General features: G+C 38.0%; 2 protein-coding genes across 2 annotated transcripts in view; both read right to left on the bottom strand.

The window, feature by feature from the left end:
• The window catches only part of ackr3a (atypical chemokine receptor 3a), a 124,178-nt gene extending 103,295 nt beyond the window's left edge, over positions 1-20,883 (bottom strand). The window contains exon 1 of the mRNA XM_072396935.1: positions 20,870-20,883. The gene's annotated coding sequence lies outside the window, so the exon portion shown is untranslated. The remainder of the gene's footprint in view (positions 1-20,869) is intronic.
• slc5a3b (solute carrier family 5 member 3b) lies at positions 10,784-17,109 on the bottom strand. The gene is made up of 3 exons (XM_072396933.1): positions 16,940-17,109; positions 10,893-14,585; positions 10,784-10,858 (listed from the first exon to the last, which is right to left on the bottom strand). Exon 2 carries the CDS (start codon positions 14,418-14,420, stop codon positions 12,294-12,296), a length of 2,127 nt encoding a protein of 708 aa, XP_072253034.1. The 5' UTR covers positions 14,421-14,585; positions 16,940-17,109; the 3' UTR covers positions 10,784-10,858; positions 10,893-12,293.
• Positions 20,884-21,444: the final 561 nt, after the last annotated feature.

The raw sequence follows: 21,444 nt of genomic DNA, 5'->3' as shown, positions 1-21,444 counted from the left end.
AATAGGTTTGGTACAATATGAGAGTTTCAAATGTTATTACATTCAGGTAAAGTTACCCTAAAAAAAATCTATACAGAGAGTTGAACAAATATTTTGATACAATTAAGATTTTTGTTGAATTTTTTCAAATAAAACAGTTTACTTGAAAAACAGTCAAAAGAGCTAATAAGTCATGTTTTTTTTTTCAATCTTTTCCTAAATGCTGGTAAGATTTGGTCTTGTTCCTCCATCTGGTTTAAACACAAAAACTCATCTTCTAAGACCGCAACAGCCTTGCTTTGACAAATTGCTATTTGCGGCCTTGTTTTTCTATGTCTAGAGACTAGTAGTGTTGAGCCAAGGGGCAGAGGCTATAAAAGGGGACGGAGAGTTTATTTGGGTCCCTCTTCTTGACTTCACATGCCTGAGAGCAGTGTTTGAGCAGTTGATTGAAAATGTTGTAGTTCCTTTACCAGTATAGCATCAGAGGTGCTTACCACTGTTTTTCCCACTTTTAGTTTCTGGAGTTTTCTTTGCTGAATGGAACTTTTCCTTTGTTTGTTTGAGATATTTGGCTGTACTGAGGAGGTGGATTAATTGTGAGTGTAGTGTTTTTGCATGTTGTGAATTACCATTATTTATGGTGTTTTCTTTGCTTTCTTGACTTTTTTTATGTATTGTGCTAGTTTAGCCTGCTATTTATTTGTCTACCACAGCCTCCATAGTAATAGCCAGATAGCCTCCCTCTGTTTGTTTTTGTGTGGTCCATGTCTTTGTTGGTCTGCTAAATATATCTTAATAGAAATATTGTTCACCTCCTCTTTGTGCTAACCAGCATTTACACAGCCAATTTAACCTTTTAAATCATTTTGACTTATTGTAAATAAAATGGATATTTTTTCAGTATAGTGGTGTCTTGTGTGGGGTCAAATTCAAGCACCTCTTTGCTTAAACATAACTATCTGACCAGGGTTAAAAATCTTCATCTTGGAGGAGGAATTGAAAACATATATATAAATATACACTCATAGTAAATATGAAAAGCCTGGGTTGCTGGTTTGATAGAGGGGGCGTAACCTTGAAATTGTTAGGAAAACCAAAATGGGGATTTTTCTTTGGCTGATAAAGGAAAGGGAGGGATGCAAAGTCATTCAAACTGGCACACACACACATTCACACACTTTCAATGTCATTATAATGGCAGAAAATTTGTTTTTCTGAAGACTGACCTGACTTGTTTGAGAATCGCGTTTGATTCATTTGTAATTCCTTATCTGTCCATGCAGAGGGAGTACAATTCAAGTCATTTCTGATTGTCTCGCTACAGAAATTGTGCGGCTACTTACTGTAGATGGCAGTGTAATGCAACCCATTTGAGAGCCACATTCACACTGACTTACATTTTTTCGTGTCAAATGTCAGTGATTTCCACATAATCAAGAAAACATTGCTTACCCCCCCTGTTCTGCAACAAAGCACAGGCCTGCTACATATTTTATATTAACAAACTCACATGGAGTCCTGTGTTTTTTTAAAAAAAAAAGATGATTTATGAGGTAACAGTGTCAGCAGCCGTAGAGATAACTTGTCTTCAAGGACACCTCAGCCATGTATCTGTTTCATATTTCATACCATGATTTCTGAGGGGTGGTGACAACCTCCACCTCTGATCATTCCCATATCATGTAGACCTTCTTATGTCGTGCCAGTGGGTGGAGGCTAATTTCTTTCACTGTAAAGTGAAATAAGAGAAAGATGGAACTGTGTAAGGAAAAACACACATACACATACAGCGAAGTAAAACTGAAAATGGGTGTAAAATTTCACACCCTAAAAGAGAAAAAGACTACAGACTACAAACAATGATAGTAAGACCCTAACCGGAAATAACTTTAGAGGAATACAGAGGAATTAGAGGACGTGCCTATTCTGTCCTGATATGACACAGAAGATACAAAAAAAAGGTAGAAGGAACAGTATCTACAGTGCAGATGTAGTGCTATCCTCATAAAAACTGGATAATTCCCATGTACCAATTTCATGAAAATATGATTTTCCAAAGTCAAATGTTCAAACCTAGCACCAATCTCCACAATGACCCTGGACTTTTCCTGTGTTTCTCTTTATTCCTGGTCAGTCTTCAGCAGACTCAGTATGGCGAAAGCTCATTACAACACAGCCTGTGTGGAAATAAACTGACAGCAGGGACCAGTACATCTGATGCTTTTTTGCAATAAATGATACAGATACTGCATGATTTTCAACAGTACCAGTATCTTTCCTACTTCAGGTTTGAAACTGAATTACAGATGAGAAGAGTTTATCAGATAAAATAAATCTTTTAAGGTATTTAACACTCACTAAAGCCCAAATATTCATTATTCATTATTCTATACAATATAAGTCCATGAAAAGAAAAACGTTTTTCACAACCGAGCAAGCTGAATATTGCTCTTATTAATGGCTCAAAACTCATCTACAGTATCTGTAAATAATTTATTCACCATTGCTAAAGCAATTAACTACAGCTTAGAAAATTTCCACAAAGAGCATCTTACTGTGGTAAACTTGCAAAGCAGATGGATTCTTGTGTGATTTATGCACTCAAGATCAAGCCATACTGCCAGGCTTCAAACTGCAAGCTTGTGGTCAGGGTACAGTGGTTTGGACCATGCAGTGCTCTACTCTGCCAGCAACTGGTAGGTTTTGGGAGTGACAAGAACCAGCATTGCAGCTCTTTAAGAAGTTAGTGTGGAGACTTCTAGCAAAAAGAACTGGGTGACTCTCTTAATTTAAGTAAACGTGAGGAATCGAACTGTACTGAAGGTTTTACTCATCTACAGTTGGCTTTGGAAAAGCTGGACCACATGCACACACTGCGTATCTTTGAGAATGTGCCTGATGTTTGAGAATCTAGGGATGATCTGAGAACTTTTTACACTTCAGAGATTTAATCAGGATATGATAATAAAACAAAAGAAAAAGATGATTCAAACTTGTAGTTTACTCACAACCCTGTATTTCCTGTTCAATGTTCAAAGAGTCATCGTTCAAGAAGAAACACACCTCAAACCTTCGAATAAATTGCTCCGTCACATCTACCAGATTCTCACTTGGACTGAGTTAAGGGGAGTTGGGAGACTGATGAAATCTGCTGGACTCAGGAAAGGCTGCTGGCAGGCTTCAGAGCCAGAGAACCATGAACCCCCAGCTAAGCTTTAGGGTTACATAAACTCTGAAATGCAGATCCTCACACGCACACGTATTGAAACGCATATTGAAATATCTGCTTCTGTTTCCCATGAAACGTGTGTATGTGTCATTCATAAACTGTACCAAAGTTTGCTGTGATTCATGGGAATCAGTACTGATGATTACATAACTAGGAAAGTGTATTACAATGACTTTGACGTATTTGTCGTCGGACTTGCAGGATCTCATGAAAAAACTAATGTTTGCCTCAGGGTGACAAGGCCCTTACATTCGAATGACTCATCGCAGTTGTTGAATCAATAGAAGTATGTTCTGTTGTAACTTGTTCGCGTTGGTCCTACTCTGCTATCTCCCCCTTTTAATTTGTTTGTTCTTGGGTTGCGATGCAGCAGTATTTTTCCATACGCTCATGAGATTTCCTCCATATGCTATCACTCCCGCACTCCCCAGCATGGGTCACGTTCACTCCTGTAATCCTACTGACCTGCTGGAAAGGCAATCACACCTGACCAAAGATAATGTGACAATTAAGGTTGAATATTTTATTGTCGTCAACACACCTTTTACTTTTATTATTATTTTCAGTCCTCATGCTGGTTTGGCATACTGTAAAATTCTGTCTGTCTAAAACAATGTTACTGTGGTAAAGTACAACCCACATTATAAGAAATGGGCCAGTACAGAAAATGCAAATTTGAAAAAATGATTAGGTGTTCTAATCAAATATTCAGGTTGTGTTACGCTCAAAAGCTCAAAGCTCAACTCAGCTGTGTATGTTACTGTAAGCTCATTACTACATCCAAGGGAAAGGCAAATGTGATGACTTTTCAATGCGGTCCACTCTTTTCTGTCAAGTCCTTGAAAACTTCTGCAAATCATTTTAAATCAGATTTATAGTAAGTAAAGGTCTTTTGAAATTAATAGTATCATCTTAGAATACTTAAATGAAAATAAACACCCCAACAAGCTAATTGAATAACAAATGTCGTGGAGAATGTTTTGAGTTTTAAAAGTCATTTGAATGTTTCAGCAGCAGATGTTTGCAGGTCATGTGTGTTGTTTCCAGCGAAACGCCTCTCCCTGAGAGATGCAAAACAAGGTAAGATAATTCCATTCAGGCCCTTTAGGGGCTGCCCACTCAAGAGAAAAAGAAGATGTGAGACATTGCAGTTTTCAATATTTCCATACAACCTCACCCACTTTCTGAAATTTGTGGTAATGAGGTCATGCTCATGTGATGATACTACATCATGTGAGATGAGTGATAGGGACAGTTTTTCACCACACATTGTGACATGTAAGAATGAGAGGCATTGATAAGGTTTGCTTCGTAACATTTAAACTAAGCTGCTTTTATTCCCCTGTATGTCATAAAAACAACTTACACATCAGCAATCTCCTTATCAACAGCTGACAGTTGATCAGTCACTAATCAATAATTTTGCTCACTGATTAAATTGATACAGAAAGACAGGAAGAAGCCTCTCTGGAGTTAACTTCATTGATTCACGGCCATTATGTTCTGACCTTAGACCTGCTTCTTCCAGCTGTTATTTTTAAAGGAGGTAAATGTTTCCTTTTGCCATTGAAGCCCTGTTCCATGGAATAATGCCAGAATCCCAGGCATGCCGCCGTAGTTTGGTCTGGGCTGTGCATGGGAATGCTAGGAATGCATTGACTATGTCTTTGCTGTATATTTGAAAGGTCACACCACATTCCCTACACGGCTGCTTCCGTTGTTACCCCAATGAGAATGACCAACAGAGGCATTTTTAAATCTTCAAAGTGTCTGTGATGGCCCGAACAAACACAGAGGCAGAAAAATAAACAGACCTCTATATATTCAGCTGTCTTTTTTATTTTGAATTTGTACTTTAATTTTGAAAAACTTATCATGGTACATCCAATATATGAATAATTATGTGTCATAAACATGCTTATAACATGTAAATGCCAACCACATTATTTAATTGAATAATACACCAACTGTTGAAACATGAGAAATGTTGTACATTTTTTTATTCTATTTATTTGTTTATCTATCTTTTTATATTTGATTTGATCCAGTCAACACAATACAAAAAAAAACTGGCAAATGGTCAAGTTTACGTCTGTTTTGCCTCACCTCTTCGTTTAACAACACTCTCTAAATGTTGTGAAACTGAACTGGCTGAATTTCTGTGGTTTCAAAAGTGAAATGATATCCCGATCCTTACCCGATAAAGCGTCTTGTTTTCAGCGAATGACTGCAAGTAGCTCAATTTAAGACAAGGCAATGCTGTTTTGCAACATTCAGTTTGTGGTTTGGAATTGTCTTGCTGAAATAGGCAAAACCTTCGCTGAAAAAATGTCTGGATGGTAGAATGTGTTTAAAACCTCAACATATCATTCAGTATTAATGGTGCTATTACAAATGTGCAAGTCACCAATGCTGTTTGGATTAATGTTCTCTAAGACAACCATAGATGCTGGGGTTTTATCTATATGCCAATAACTAAGTGGATGTCTCTGCTCCACGTTTGGCTGAGGATGTGTGGTGTTCCTGATCTACAAGAAAATATAACATTTCTGGCTTGTATATATAACCACAGAAATTTTTTTAATTGGAGATATTAATTCTTAAAAAAATGTTTAAGTGTTGATATATAAGACAGCCTGTCACAGTATGAACCTCTCCTCCTTTTTACTGCTACAAAATCCAATCATGTTACTGCCCCTGCCTAACCTTTGCCTTTCCTTTGTTTCTGTCTTTAAAGCTTTTAAAAGCTTCTTTGAACATTGAAAAATCTTTCAAAATTATTTTTTAATGTTTAAGTTTTATGTTTTTGGATTATAGATGGTTTGAATGATCTCTAATTCAATGCATTTCATTTTTTCACATTTTTTCATGTTTTTTTTTTATAGAAATGCTCAGACAAAACCTCACATGATTTTGTTTGGTAGAAAATGCTGAGATCATGGAAAGTTGCTGAACTCGAGGACATTCTCTGATTGGCATTTGCAGATCAGTTACTTGCAAACGTCCTTTGGTTTTTCTTTTGAACACAGACTTAGCAGTTAAGTCACTTGAATAAACAGGAATATTTTTCAACAATCCTGCATGTTCAAGCAGAGCTTTATTGATGGCCCATATGCAAAGAGACCCTCAAAGGAGTGGCAGGGTGCATTGACCTGTTGGATGGGGTAAATGTGTAGGTGGGTGATATGTAACAAAGTAACTTTGAATGTGGCTAGTGGTGCATTGTTTTAAAGCTGCAAACAAGCTATATCACACCTTTGCAACTCTGTGCACATTAGGGAATGCAGGGAATTGCAAACACAGGTGTTTTCAGACATGGACCCCCTCAGAGGGAGTTTAATGTGCTCCATCACTCACACGCCCGTGTCAATTGCATTACAATTGGATGATGTTTGTCACTTTGTGAAGACTTCCTGTTACTACTAGGCGGTATTGTGAAAGTTAATGAATGTTGACCTGCAAATGTCTTCAGGTTGAGGAGGATCTGGGAGGATCGGACAATTTATGTGTGTCACGGTTTCATGTTTTGATCATTCTTGTTTTCAGATTCTTTGTTATGTTTTCAGGTTCTTATGTTTTCAGGTTTCTTGTCATGTTTTTTCCACTGTCACTTAGTTCACTCAAGTCACCTGTTTTCTGTCCCACAACTGCACCTCATCTCAAATCACCTCCCCACAGTATTTAGTTTCCAGGTTCAGTCACAGTCATTGCAAAATCCTCACTCTATCTTTCATGCTACCGTCACATTTGCTAAAGTAAGGTTTTGCCACCATAGCCACAGTTTGTCATAGTCTTGTTTATTTATTAATCATAGTCTTGTTTTTGCATCATAGTCTTGTCTTGTTTTGTTTCGTTATTTTTGCCACAGTTAAGCTTTGATAATCTGGCTCAACCGTGTCTTCTGTTTTTGGACTTTATGCGTTTTACCTATTGGAATAAACTTTTGTTGCTTCCCTTGCTGCACTACCAGTACTGACAATGTGGTACATAAAAACTTCCCCTTTTATCGTTGAACACTGAAATTCACAAACCTGCCAACTCAGAGAAAGATAAAAAGCTTTGTTATGTAGCAATGAGTGTCTAGGTTTTTAAGATACCTTGTTTTTTAGATAGGAACTTTAAGAGTAGTTGGTTAAAGCGTAATCCCCCAAAAGATTTTAATATAAGCACCAAATATGTCAAACAAATTCAAAAGGGTGGACAAATCCGGTTGGGTTATGCGGTCTGACTGGCTTTTTTGGTTGGTCTTGGGATTTTACATCCGTGTACCTAGTTTCATAAATGATATTAATTATGGCCACACCACCATAGGAACACCCACATGCAATAGATACAAAGACTGTGACAGGTTCAACTATGGTATAATCATCAATTAGCTTGTTGTGATGATTTTGTTATATGTCACTGTTACAAAATCAGGAATTTAACAGTGCAAAGCCACAGTCTTGAAATCCTGTAAGGAACCCCCAGTTTATTGTTGGCTTTCCATTGCAGGTAATGTGAAGTAGCACAAAAGCTACAACCTGCCTCTGCTAAAAACTGTATCTGGCTTTACACAGACACGATACGGAAAACCATGACTTTGTGCCTTTTACATTTCCAATCGTGGCAACCATTAGTCATGAGATCATTTAAGTCTCTTGATTTGCTGGCACCTGTGCTGGTGCGTGTCAGCGGTGCAATGCCATAACCTCAACCACAGCTCAAAACCTCATCTTAACCATCAATATGGACCATCCAACATTTGATTAGTCAGTGTGTTATTGAGTTAATTCAGGAACTTTGTTCTACATCTACCTCTTAGAGAATCCCAACCAGGAACACATACACAGAAATTAAAATGAAGACTGAGACGATAATGTTTGAAAAGAAATGGCAATGCCATTTCTGTGGGGAAGTTCAATAAATGTTTACCTTTATAGGTGCTGATAGACTGTGATAAATATTGCCTGATTCCTTCAGTGCAATTCAGCCATTTAAAGCATTTGTCTCAGACTATTCAGTTCATGTTTTCTCTGTCCAAATAAGACAATGAACAAAGCATGGCCTGAATGCCAGTACTTTTCCACAAGGACAATATCATTAGTTTCCTCTTGGGAAAAAGGCAGGGCACGAGTCTCGTGGGGGTTGGTGGTGGAGTAAGCAAAATAAGGGGCTTCAGTGATATTTGCCAATGGGAATTAGAACTAGCATAAAAAACAAGGTTGTTGAAGTCAAAGCATCTGTTGCATCTCACAGCCGTGATGTAAATGAACAGCAGCGCTATGGAGGTAAACTCATGGTCCTCAAATTTCTTGTTGAAGCACAGGAGCGGCACAGGCTATTCCACATTGCATAAATACATTTAATGAACCTCCCATCTGCTCAGCTTTAGTGAAACGTTATCAAAAAAAGCACTCAGATCACTGAAATAAACACGAAAGAACAGTATTTTATTATCATTCCAGACCAACTGATATACATGTGACACCTTTTTATGTGTATTTTTCTGCTGCAACTGACCTAAATGTATTTCTTTATTGGTAGCAGTGACGTTTTTGTTATAAAATGGCATATATAGACATATACAGACATTAATAACATCTTATTCTGTGAAGAGGCCACTGATCACTGAGACCACTAAAAGAAATATCACATTCTAGCAGCTGACAGACTGGAGGCTAAAGAAAAAGGCCTTGTCTTTAAGTCAGATACAATTTGTCAAATGTCATTTCGAAATATTTGGCCAGTTGACTGCAAAGTAAATAACCACAAACATGTGGAAATATTTTTGGGTTTTTGTAAGACTACCAAAGACAGCTGAACTGATTACAGTGGTCATAAAGAAGGCATTGTCTGATCAGAAGAGTTGCAACATTATTTGGCATTGATTGGGCAATTGATCATTTATTTGGACATGTAGTATGTCAGCAGGGTACAGAGGGATGAGCGTCTCCTTGCATGGAGGCAAATTAAGGTCTTTTTGTGCATGTTCAAAGCTTTGTTGTTCATTTATATTGAAGGTTTTGTGAATAATGCACAAGTTTTAAACACAACTTCTTACACATATCAATAATATCACGTAAATATTCTCAAATTTCAAACTAGAAAACAAGAGCTGACTTTCTAGCAACCCCAAAAATAAGATTTTAATTTCTTCTACTGCTTCAAAAGTTACTCATTAAACCTACTTTGGTAGAGACACCTACTGAAAACCTGCCAGGGAAAGTGAAAGAGTTTCTTAATTTATTCCTGACTTCTACCCAACACACGTCCATTTGTAAGGGACATACCTTATTCCAAGATCTTGCTATGGGGAGTCAAAGGACATCAGCAATATCAATCACCCCTAACCCAACCCCTAACTCTGTCTAAATAGGAACACAGATCATAACCCTAACCCTAAATGTCCCTTCTGACTCAAAGAGAATAATTCAGGGGTGTTGATTATGTCACTTTAAAGAACACGGTGTAATAATAAAGACATTATCTAACCACAACCAATTTCATACTGTTTAATTTCACATTTTGTACATTGTTAATATCATGCATAATCAAATACTGAATATCTATTATCATAAGGTAGTTTTTAATCAACACCTAGTTATGAGAAGTTACACATGGGTTTGGGTGATGGAGGATAAAAGGATGTATGAAGCTATACTGGAGAAAGGCATGGCTAAGTTACTGATGCAGCTTTTTGATTGGTTGAATATTGAATAAAGAAGACAAGGGTCACCCAATCCACATCTGGCTCAAAGCAGATGATAGGGTCTTGCTGGGTTTAATATAATCCTGGTCAATGATACCAGGGAGCCCCATGTAAAGGAAACACAGAGAGATGGTACATTGAGTGACAGTTTTGTTACTGTCTTTTATCTCTACAGATCTTTGAAAAGAACAATTTGTCCAACACTTGAAATTGGTTGAGTTGTTGCGAATCAATAATAACATCTAACAATGTGATGATTCAGTGGTTGTAATAAAATGAGAGCAGGTACTGAATGACACCACAAGAGAGGAACATTAAGGCAAATAACTGATCTGATCTGAATTTAGAAAAGCACTTAGCAGATGAAAAAAAAAATAGATAAATAAATAAGACTTTGTATTTTGCTTCCTGGTGCAGTTTCAGCTGCTAATCACAGTTAAAATTGTTTTGAATGCTCAAAGTCTTTAGTATGAATCCAAACACTTCTGTTACTTAACAGGACATTTAATTCAGAATAGCTTATGGTCTGTTTTTTTATTGAATTACCATAATAATAATGAAAATAAATTACTTTGCACTAGCTTTCTATTGACACTTTTTTTTTCACTTGTCCCAGGACACAAATAATACAAACACATTTGTCTTTTGGTCTCCACAGAAATTTTATTTTTAGTCTCTAAAAATAAGATCCATAAAAATAACAATGTATACTCTCTCAGATAGAAAGAAAGGTTTTAAAGCTCTTTCCCAAAGCAATCATCTCTTATCGGTTCTTCACGTTATGCATCATTTATGCCTGACGTGGATGAGGATTGGCCTATCGCATTCTGACACTGATATTTTGGACTGAGGTCAATCAACACTGGTGTTATATTCCAAAATGAATACAAGCACAGCATTTTTACTTTTGTTTTCTGTGTTATAGTGGTGAAGTGTTCATGTTTCAGCACATTACACTGTAAAAAAAAATAAAAATAAAAAAATAATGACCACAATCCAGAAAACCAGCAGCCTCATACATTAGAATTACCATTCATCATGTCCAGCGATGTGAAACCTGATGCAAATGTCTGAAATGTCATTTCTATACTTAATTATCATCCTTCAGTGATGCAAACAGAGAACATACTCCATGCCAAAGCTAATTTATGACATGGCTTTGAACAAATGTGGTATTGATTTAACAATACATAAAAGAACTTCATTTCTGCGTTCTTTGTCTGATTTTTTTTTCTTTTTTTCACTTAAGCATTGCACACTAAGACACATTTGGTAGGAGGTTTAAAGAAAATGCACTTCAAAGAAGAATAAATGACATTTCAGCACTGCAGTGTACAACATGTACAATGGCACACAGTAGATACACAAGAAATAACCTACTTTAGAGGAAATGTTTACCATGACTGACTCAACGAGCTTTGAAATATTTGTTTTATATGTTAATATAATGCAACAGACTTTTTCAATGATGTGACACATAAAACGAGACAAAATACAAACCAATACGGAATCATGAGCATTGGTGCTTGTAGCTTTTTGTTACGATACCGTAGTGCAAGAACAGCTGTTTGTTGGTTATGACCAATAATACAGAAATACAGCCACAAAAAAGAAAATAATAATAATCAAAACCACAAATGTAGTACTAGAAAACACAGCTCATAGACAATTTGGTCGTCAGTGACAACTCGCTGAACACCCAGTCCAAATGTACCATCTATATTTTCATGTAAGATGAAAAAATCTTTATGAAAGGATCGTGTCTAATATTGTGCTTCTTTTTCTCTCTTTGCTGAGCCGCTGAACACTACCACAATTCTTAATACGAAATAGTAACTGTTAACTTGATAAAGAGGTTTTATATGCATGTTCAATAGGCTAAGCCAAACCAGTAATAATCACTGAAAACATATTGGTATGTGCAACATTGGCAGTTAAGCATTTCTTTTTTTTTTTTTTTATCTTTGAACTCTTATAAGACAAAAAAAAAGGGAGCTGGAAATAAACTAAAACATCACTAAATCAGCAACTAAACCTACAATCACTGTCAACAAGATGAAAAAAAAAAGCTATATCACAGAATATTTCTTTTTTACAAAACAAAATAAAAGACAAGTGCATATGTCAAATAAGGCTAACTATTAAATTCACTCATAGAACATTAACTCTTAAAATCCCAGTAGGTATTTTGAATCTTTTTTCACGTGGAGAAGCTTTAATCATTTAAAAATATGATTAGAATAAGCTTGGATCCCTGTTAGAAAGCTACAAAAGACAACTGTAAATATTACAGACAATGCATCTTAAATCACTGACAATTTAAAACACCCCACGGACCTTCCACTGTCGTAACAGCTCCCACAGTTCCAGTTGGTTCAGTGCAAGGTTCAACTACAGTGAGAAATAAACAAACATGAAGATGCCCAAAGAGCAAACGCACATCAGGCCCAAGTTGAGGAGAAGCTTAATTCTTGGAGGCTCATACAGCATCTCTGCAATGACTGTTGGATCTTCCTTTTGCTGAGCGCTCTGTTCTCCTTCTTTATAGCCACAAAAACAGTCAAGTAAACGCATGCACCTACTTCTCTCTCCTTTTCTGTGGCAGCCCGCCTCTGCTCTGATCATCTCCATCTTTCCGTAGCCAAGGTGTTCAGCGGGGGTGGTGGCGGTGGAAATTTCTGTGCTGGGGGTTGCTGGGTCATGGTCTGTGGAAGGGACAAGAAGTTTGACATCAGCTCCATCTAAGCACCTCTCCTTTTTGACATCTGCGGGCATCTCTTTATGAAGACTTCCAGTGCCATTATAATGGTTCGGCTCAGTCAGCCGGTACATTTCCTCTCGGCCCTTTGAGGGAACCATTTTAATGTTGCGGAGCCCCCAGACTGTGGTGCTGCTGATCTGCTCTTCATCTGGTGGTGAGGTGCAGAGACTGACCACCACCGCCACCAGCCCTGAAATCCAAAACAGCCCTGCTGCAAAATACATGTAGTGAATATGAACAATGAAAGCAGGCCTATCATCTGGCTGGTCACAGCGAGGCTGACGGTAGATAAAAGCAAGGATCAGTCGCAGGGTACCGAGTGTGAAACCTGTCATGCTTCCCCAAAAGGCACCTTTCTCGTTACACCGTTTCCACAACATACCAAGCAGGAAAAGAGCAGCGATTGGTGGAGTGAGATAGCCAGCGACTTCCTGGATATACAGATATGTCTGTCCACCTTGCATCTCAATAATGACAGGGACCCAGGCAATGCTGATTGCAACCATGAGCACAACAAACAGGCGCCCCACAGTCAGCAGCTCACGCTGAGATGCCTTCTTTCGAATAGTTTGGTAGATGTCCAGGGTGAAGATGGTGCTTGCACTGTTGAAGATTGAGTCAAGATCACTCATCAGAGCAGCGATCATGACCGCCATCATAAGACCTCTGAGTCCCACAGGCATCACTGCCATGACCAGTCGTGGGTAGGCGATGTTTGAGCAGCCAGCCTGAGAACCACACACAGACATGCAGTGCTCTGGCCCGATGCAGGCAATCTCATCTGCAAACATGATGCGGGAAATCATTCCTGGAATGACTATCACAAACATGGGCAGGATCTTGAGGAACCCAGCAATGAGTGTTGCGCCCTTTGCATGAGCAACGTTCTTTGCTGCTAGCACTCTCTGAACAATAACCTGATCTGCACACCAGTACCAAATGGATGCAGGGGTCTGGCCAAGAATGAAGCCTGGCCAAGGGATGTCTTCATCCAGTGGACCGCGGAGGATGCTTAGTGAGTTTGGTTTAGGCTCAATGCGGCAGGAAGGGAAATAAGTGTAGTTTCCAATTGCGATTATGGCAGAAACATTAGGAACTGCCTGCATGTACTTTGTTCTGACACCCTCTAGTCCACCAACTTTGATTAAGCTAATGATGGTTAAGGTTAGGGCTCCACCTATCATCAACACTGCCTGAATGGTATCCGTGTACATCACAGCTACCAATCCACCAGTGACAGTGAGCAGGGCAGTCATACTGATGAGGAGAACGATGGACAAATAAAGGTTCCACCCCAGGGACTCCTGAATAAAGAGTGCACCAGCATACAAGTCCACGGACAGTTTGGTAAAAATGTAAAGCAAAATAGACAAGCAAGCAAAGTAAACCTTTAGCCTGTTGCCACCAAAGCGTTTTGACAAGTAGGCAGGCATGGTGTAGACTCCCGAGTGGATATAAACAGGGACAAACACCCAGCCAAGCAGTTGCAAAAGTAGAAGAGCATTGAATTCCCATGCTCCAACAGCAAAGCCGCTCGCTGCTCCTGACCCTGCCAGGCCAATGAAATGTTCACTGCCAATATTACTGACAAAGAGTGATGCCCCTATCACCATCCATGTCATGGAGCGTCCAGCCAGGAAGTAGCCACTCACAGTGCTGCGATTGGCTTTCCACATGGCAAAAAACCCAATGACTAGCACCAGGACAAAATACAGGGCTACCACAGCTATGTCAGCAGGTTCCATGATATGAGACATTTTTTCTTAGTTGTTATAGAGCTCAAAGCCTCAAAAAAAAAAGAGGGGGGATATGTGAATGTATTCAAAGTTATTGGTGTGATTTATATCCAGGACTGTGGTCTTTCTAGATAAGGAGGATGACGTTGGTGGCTTCTGGTTTAGAAAAATCTAGAGTGAATATTCCTGCAAAACAGAAAAAAATACACAACTCATTAGAATGTTGACTTAAAAGAGAAAGAATAGGGAACATGTTACATTTGACCGAAGCTCTCTGAAAACATGACAGAAATGCAAACTCACGCATAAAAGTTAGCGGCATAAAAAAAAACATGACCTCACAAAACATAAGAAATTGTGAATTATAGCATATTAAGTTCAATACGGTTGAATTGATCTGGTTTAGTGGCTGCAGTGCAACGCAGATTTGGATTTAGCCTGCCTATGACTTTCCTCTTAATCTGTTCAAATACAAAAGGACTCAAGCCCCGGCAGTGCAGATACTTCAAAGAAACACTATGTAAGACGAGTCAAGAAAAAAAAAATACAATTTTACTTTTATATAAACTTTAGGTCATTAAATTGTCCTTAAAAAAATATTATTTATCTTAATCAAGACACTTGAGATAATCAGAAGGATCATATCAAATTCCACTGTCCACAGCAGAAAGCAGCATGGGTATCCATTTTTTTTTCTCCATCTCACACACACTTTTGGACGTCTGCCTTCTCTTGAGGTTTCAGCCTGCCATGCATGTTAGAAAATAGCTCCACGCCCTCTTCTTCACAACCCTGCTTTATGCATGAAGACCCCTCTATATAAAAGAAGCCTTTGTTTTCATGTTACCATCTCATCATCAAAGCCTCCTCTCCATGTGTTCACCATAAACTGCCCATGAGACTCTGGCCCTGAAATACTGCAGTGTCATTTAATAGATAAATATGTTTTCATTTGCCAAGTTAAATAACACAACATTCAAACTTAATAACTGTTACTTTAGTAAGCCAGGACCTACTTATATAGTCATTACTCAGCCAAATAACCAGTGTCGGCTGCTTTTTTACTGTAATAGCTTTCAGAGTACCAGTTATTCTGCTTAAGATGTAATACATTACACAACAGTTTTAATTACCTCAATGTGATGTAGCTTATTTCATTAGATTACTTTTCTAATAAATCATCTAAACTGGGTAATGGAACAGAAAAGTCCTTTACAGGCTTCAGATGTTGCCTCAGTTTTGACATTGAGCATGTTCGTGTTGACAGCATTTTCACATGAGTGAAAAAGCTGTAAAAGTGAAAAAGCTTTTATACTTTTATACACAGTAAAGTTTGAGCCTTTTTATTATTTCAGATTATAAGTATTAGACTTATCTAGCACTGGAGCAGACTGGAAGGAGTGCAAATTAAAACAGGACATCCCATCAAAAAAATACCTACTGCTAGTACTAGCTTCATAATTAATGGAGCCTGTTTGGGTGTTGTGACAAGTCCTTGCAAACCATCGTACTGTAGCTGGCCAAAAATTTGTGGCTGTCTGCATTGAAGCTGAACAATGGAATTTCTGCTGGGCGAAAAGATGCTAAATTATGTTGAAGATAATCAGTTATCCAGGTCATGGTAACACTTGTGGATCTATCTTCCTTCCTTTACATCTACTTTACATCTATATTGTATTGATATAAATATTGCCTTGTCAACGTTACAGCGGCACCGTGATGATTCATATAACAAGATGAAGTAGAAACAACAAGTGTGACTCAACAAGTGCTATTCCGCTTCCTTTCTGTCACTGATTATTATTATGAGTCTAGTTAACGACTAATTTCCACCTGCAGTTTAACGTCTGTATGGGGTATTCAAAAGCCAAGAGATATGTCAAAACAAACCAGAACGGATATTTATGAATGATAAACTTAACATACTTAACAAAATCCACAGGCGCAACATGGCCCCTAAACTGTTTATCATCAGTTGGTGATCATATATCACTAATAAACTCAAACCAAAGTCTTTGTTGGCCGGCTTAATTTGCGCGAGATTAATCTCTTTTTTTTCATGTTGAATGTTTGACATCGGAGCAGGTAAAGCCAACTGGCAGGACACTGTCGCTTTAATTAGCGGCCAGATGTGGATTAGCCTGCTCCCCGAGACTCCCGTTGTGAATACAAAGAGGTGGCAACAAAAGTCCACAAGTGGGCACTGTTGCACCTATCAGGAAGTAGGAAATTTCCAGCACAGTCACTGTGTCCGGCTGCAAAAGCTGCGCATCTTCAAGGAGCTTGTTGTCCTCATTTTTAGCCTCATAACCCCACAGACAAGACAGAAATGTAAAGTTCAACACGCGTTTGCTCTATAATATCCGTTTTTTCTTCACGACTTACGTCAGTTGTAGGATTTAGTCCGATGAGATGTTTGACAGGAATTAATGGTAGAGAGCTGAAAATATAGCTTCACAGGTTTAAGGCTGGTATTCTAATATAATATCACTTTATATCTGAGTGGAAGAGACTCGGGAAGGTTTTACGCACAGACTCACCCGCTGTATTGTCTAAACACCAACACTTCACGGGAGATGCGCTCGAGATGCCACTCCACGCCCCTTTGCTTAGTTGAAGATATTTTGCAAGTACAACACGTTGTCACAACTGAGTTTCACTCATTCTGTGATGCTGGCAAGACGACGATGCTTGTTTTCTTCCTCCTCTCCTTATAGGCACCATTTCAAATCCACGCCCCACACGTGTAATGCACCCGTGACGCGTTTAGATGTCACAAACGCCTACTAGAAATTGCAATTATGCGGAATACCTGCATAAAAGCGCACGTTTATATAAGCCATAGAAGGACAGGTGATTTTTTTTTTTTAGGTGCAACTATATAATGTCGTTTGCGTCCCTGGAGGGAGTTTACAGCGTTTCATTGACCTTGAAAGAATCTCTATTTAAGCCTGCTAAATATTTTGAAATAATGTAGTAGTTAGATAGCATGGTGTTTACTTATCATAGTTATTCATAGAATAACACAGTGATAACAGGCTTATCTATGACTGTTGAGTGAGAGAAACTACTAGAAACTCTTGTTTCGTCTGATTACAGAAGTGTAACACCTAAGCGTTTGTAACATGGAGAAATCTAGAACCTTCTATTAGTGACTGTTTTAATAACAGGTTAGTATTTTTGAAGTCCCTCTTCCTTACTTTGACTTTTAAAGAAAGATACACTTTTATTTTCTCTCAAGTTTTCCCAGAAAGGAATTCCATCCCTCATGCCAGTGATAATGCCAATTTAAAGTTTCAAGCTTAGCTTCTGCAGCATGTTTTCTATCTTTAAAAGTGACCTGGCACGGTTGAAGCGATTCGTTGAAAAGCATCTGGCTCATGATCAAGAGGAAATGGCAGCCGTTTTAGAGTAACAGTAGACAGCCCACCAAGCATAGTCTGTCACCACCAGCACTGAGTATCCACTGTGCCATCGTTGTATTGCAGTATATTACAGATATGCAGGGTTAATTCATGTGAGGTTTGCTGGCTAAAACATAATGTTTATATGTTAGATAAAACAATTGGGGAACTACAAAACACTCTGTCATTATCATCAGGCAGCAGCACCTCCCATGCAAAGTGGGTTGTTATGTGAATGAAGTGAATATGCATGTGAGGTGTAGGTGTGTGGACTGCAATTCACATCTCAACAAAATGTTCCTGTCCATCCTATGTGTCACATAGTCTAAAGTCTCAGATTTTTACCACATGTACTGCTATTACACGCATTTATATTTGAGATTCTGTCTGTACTTGTAACTTTAAATATACTCAGGAAGGCAGCAACATTTTGCAATGGCAATGAAAAGGGTTGACTCACATATACTATAGCCTAACTACTACCAGTTATGTTATTACTACTACCGATACTATATAACATACAAAAGCACATCAATGCTAAAACAGTAATGAACATTTCTACCACAATCTGTTGAATTGCATTGATAATAATAATTGCCATTGGTCTCATATGTCAGATGAGAATATAGTTAAATTGTTTGATTTCCAATAAAACATCCTGTAAGATAGATACAGCTCTGCGTATCATAAGGGAAGAAAGCCAGAGTAAATTTCCACTCATTCCTGTAGACAGATATCTTGGAAATTTCCATTTCGTGTAAAACCACATTTCCCAGCAAGCTTTGCGTGCACTAAAGCAGCTGCGCAGTTTTTGAGCGACTCCCCGGGAGAGAAATGGCCGCGCGACATGGTTTTATGTAGGAAGCATGAATGAATTACCTGTTTTATTTTATTTATTTTTTATTGTTTCTTTTGCCCAATACCGCACAGACTTCTGTTTTATTTTGTGTGCAGAGTTCACGTCATTAAATGGACACATGCCTTTATCATGGAGCCTGTGAATGCGTTTAGAGCCTCTTCACCTGGATGATGCAGATTCTCTGCGGCGTTACCAGCTTTCTAGTCGTTTGATAATAAATGTTACTATTTAAGTTTTTGAATAACTACTAGAACTAGAGAAAGATCTTGTTGAATATTTTTTTATTCTTGTGTGATGAATTCTTGCATTTTATGTAAAATCGTAGCTGAAACGCTTGGTTGAATGACTGTAAATAAGAAAATATATTCTGTCATTACACAGTGTAAAAAATTATCTGAGACCATATTCTGAATCTTAACTGACCGATCAATCAATTAAATGTGAAAATTAACATTAGCTGTAATCTGTTGTGTCATGATTGACTTCCGCCTCTATCAGTTTAAACGTATAAATTCAGATTTTCTAATAATGCTTGAGTAATTGATCCAGGGCTAGCACAAAAAAAACACCTTGTCAAGTACGGAGACTATATATAAGTCCTATACATTTTTACATAATGTGAAAGTGACGGCAGAGTTTATGCTTTAAGATTCATTCAAAAGACAGATCTTATGCAGAGACTCCATGTAGCCAGAAAACATTCTCTTATAGTGCAATAACAGCAGAGTAAAAATTGTAGTTATAGGCAAGTGATTTGAAGGGAGAGATAAAGTCCAAGATTCAAACGTGACACACAACAAATTAGTTTGTCCTATTGTTCTATTGTTTTTATTTGATTTCATTTTTGTGAAGCATTTTGTAATTATGGAAACACTTCAGTCTACAGGTCCTGAAGACTGGAAAGTTTCATTGTATTTGTGTGGGAAAGGGTGGGATTTTGAGTCCACAAATCCACAAATCCCACAAATTATCACAAATATTTACTTTAGACTTAGTTGGAAATATTACTGCTTGTTTTCCAATAAGTATGTAATGAATACCTGGTAGTTGTATTAGAAACATTTCCAGGAAACTTCAAACTAATTCCTGTCAAACTTTATTTACTCTATTGTGTCTTTTTATTGCTTTGTCACCTCCACATTTCAGCACTATTGAAAGTAAAGAAATTAGAAATATTAGGTACATTCACCATGTTTGTGGTGATAAAAGTTTCTGTCAACAATGCAGTGGCCCCCTCGGTTTAAAGAATGTTTTACAGTGCGAACTTTGAGTAATTGACTTGTTATTACCAGAAAATAAAAATCTAGCAAAGTGATTGATGGTATGTCATAAAGCAGAGCAGGTCAGGGAGTTTCCCATCAGGCATCACACTTTTACAGTTAATGGAGAGCAATGGCAGCACCTGGCTCCAATAATGCTGCCACTTTAATGCTGTAAGGCAGTTTTAGTCAGTGTTAACTGATTGTGATGCATTATCTTATGAGATACTGTCTACTTTAGCTATCATTTTGCTTCATGGCACTAAAGCTAACCATTTAATGGTGGGTGACACTGACAATTTAGTTCAGTTCCAGGGTGTCGCTGCTTTCTCTTTATTGACTGAGAAAATATCATTTGTTATGTACTTATTTTGCAACAGATCCAGGAGTTTGTGCTTTTGCTTGAAAAGATTTGTAGCACATGTCAGAACTGGTTTACAGGTTATCAAAGCGATTGTTTTCATCACCTCATATGCTATAAAGAACGGTATGTGTACAGCAAAACGTTGTCGTGCTCATTTCAACTGACCAGTACTCAGCATCTGCTGATGCTTTGATGCTAAACCTTTTGCTTCTACTAACAAGATGTACGTCATTTTTGGTGATGACACATTTTTATGGCTCCTGTCATCTGTAGATGAACGGGGTCAAAGGCCACAAAATCCAAACTTTGTCCTCTGCTGCCAGCAAACACAATAATCTAAACCAGGTGGGAGTGAGGATAAATCAGGGTCAGAACTTGACATCAAAACACTAAATAAAATGAATATTTAGAACTCGAGTCTACACTTAAGATAACATTTAATCACAGTAATGCAGATTGAAGTTCAACATATCACAATCCCTTCAAAAGTAATGATCGATTGATTAATTCTTTATTAAATTAGAAACAAATATGTGTGTGTATATATAGACTACAAAAATATTTTTATATGTGCTGATACAAACATTCTTTTTATTCCAGTCAAACACAAAAAAGATAGTACTGATTGTATTTAGCAGCACATCAGCACGCACAACAAAACAGAAGGGAGTAAATCCGAGTGGTCCGCTGGCTCAGCCACGCGCATTTGCCTTTCACTTTCAGCTGGAATCGCCACTCATCATGGCAATTTGAATGCACTGCGCTGGTTTACAGTAAACAGTGAGGACGTTTATAACTTATTTTGGGAAGGGCATAAGCAGCAACCTGTTGCTGCCTGCCTTTGTTCACGTAGATGCAGAACAGCCAGACAGCTATCATTTAAAGCCGTGCTAAGAGTTGAGTTTGAGGAACAATGCAAACTTATTTGCTTGGTAAATTTTCTATCGCCGCTTCTCAAAGAACAAGTTCTGTGAACACTAACCTGTATGACTGGTTTGATCAAACTTCTCACCAAGAATGATTTTTGTCTTCATGTCACTCCAGCATTGTAGTTGTAATATGCACACATCTCTGCCCATTCAAGGCAAGGCAAGTTCGTATAGCAATTCAAAGACCAAAAGACAGGGTTGGAGGAGCAGAAGAGGTCATAGGCTCATGT

The sequence above is a fragment of the Leuresthes tenuis genome, unplaced genomic scaffold (assembly GCF_036924035.1).
Source record: "Leuresthes tenuis unplaced genomic scaffold, fLeuTen1.0.hap1 SCAF_12, whole genome shotgun sequence".
In the NCBI taxonomy this organism is placed as follows: Eukaryota; Metazoa; Chordata; class Actinopteri; order Atheriniformes; family Atherinopsidae; genus Leuresthes; species Leuresthes tenuis.
This window is presented reverse-complemented; position numbering and strand designations above follow the sequence as displayed.

Excerpts from the sequence above, each read along its gene's own strand:
- slc5a3b (XM_072396933.1), bottom strand. The coding sequence starts at position 14,420 with ATGTCTCATATCATGGAACCTGCTGACATAGCTGTGGTAGCCCTGTAT.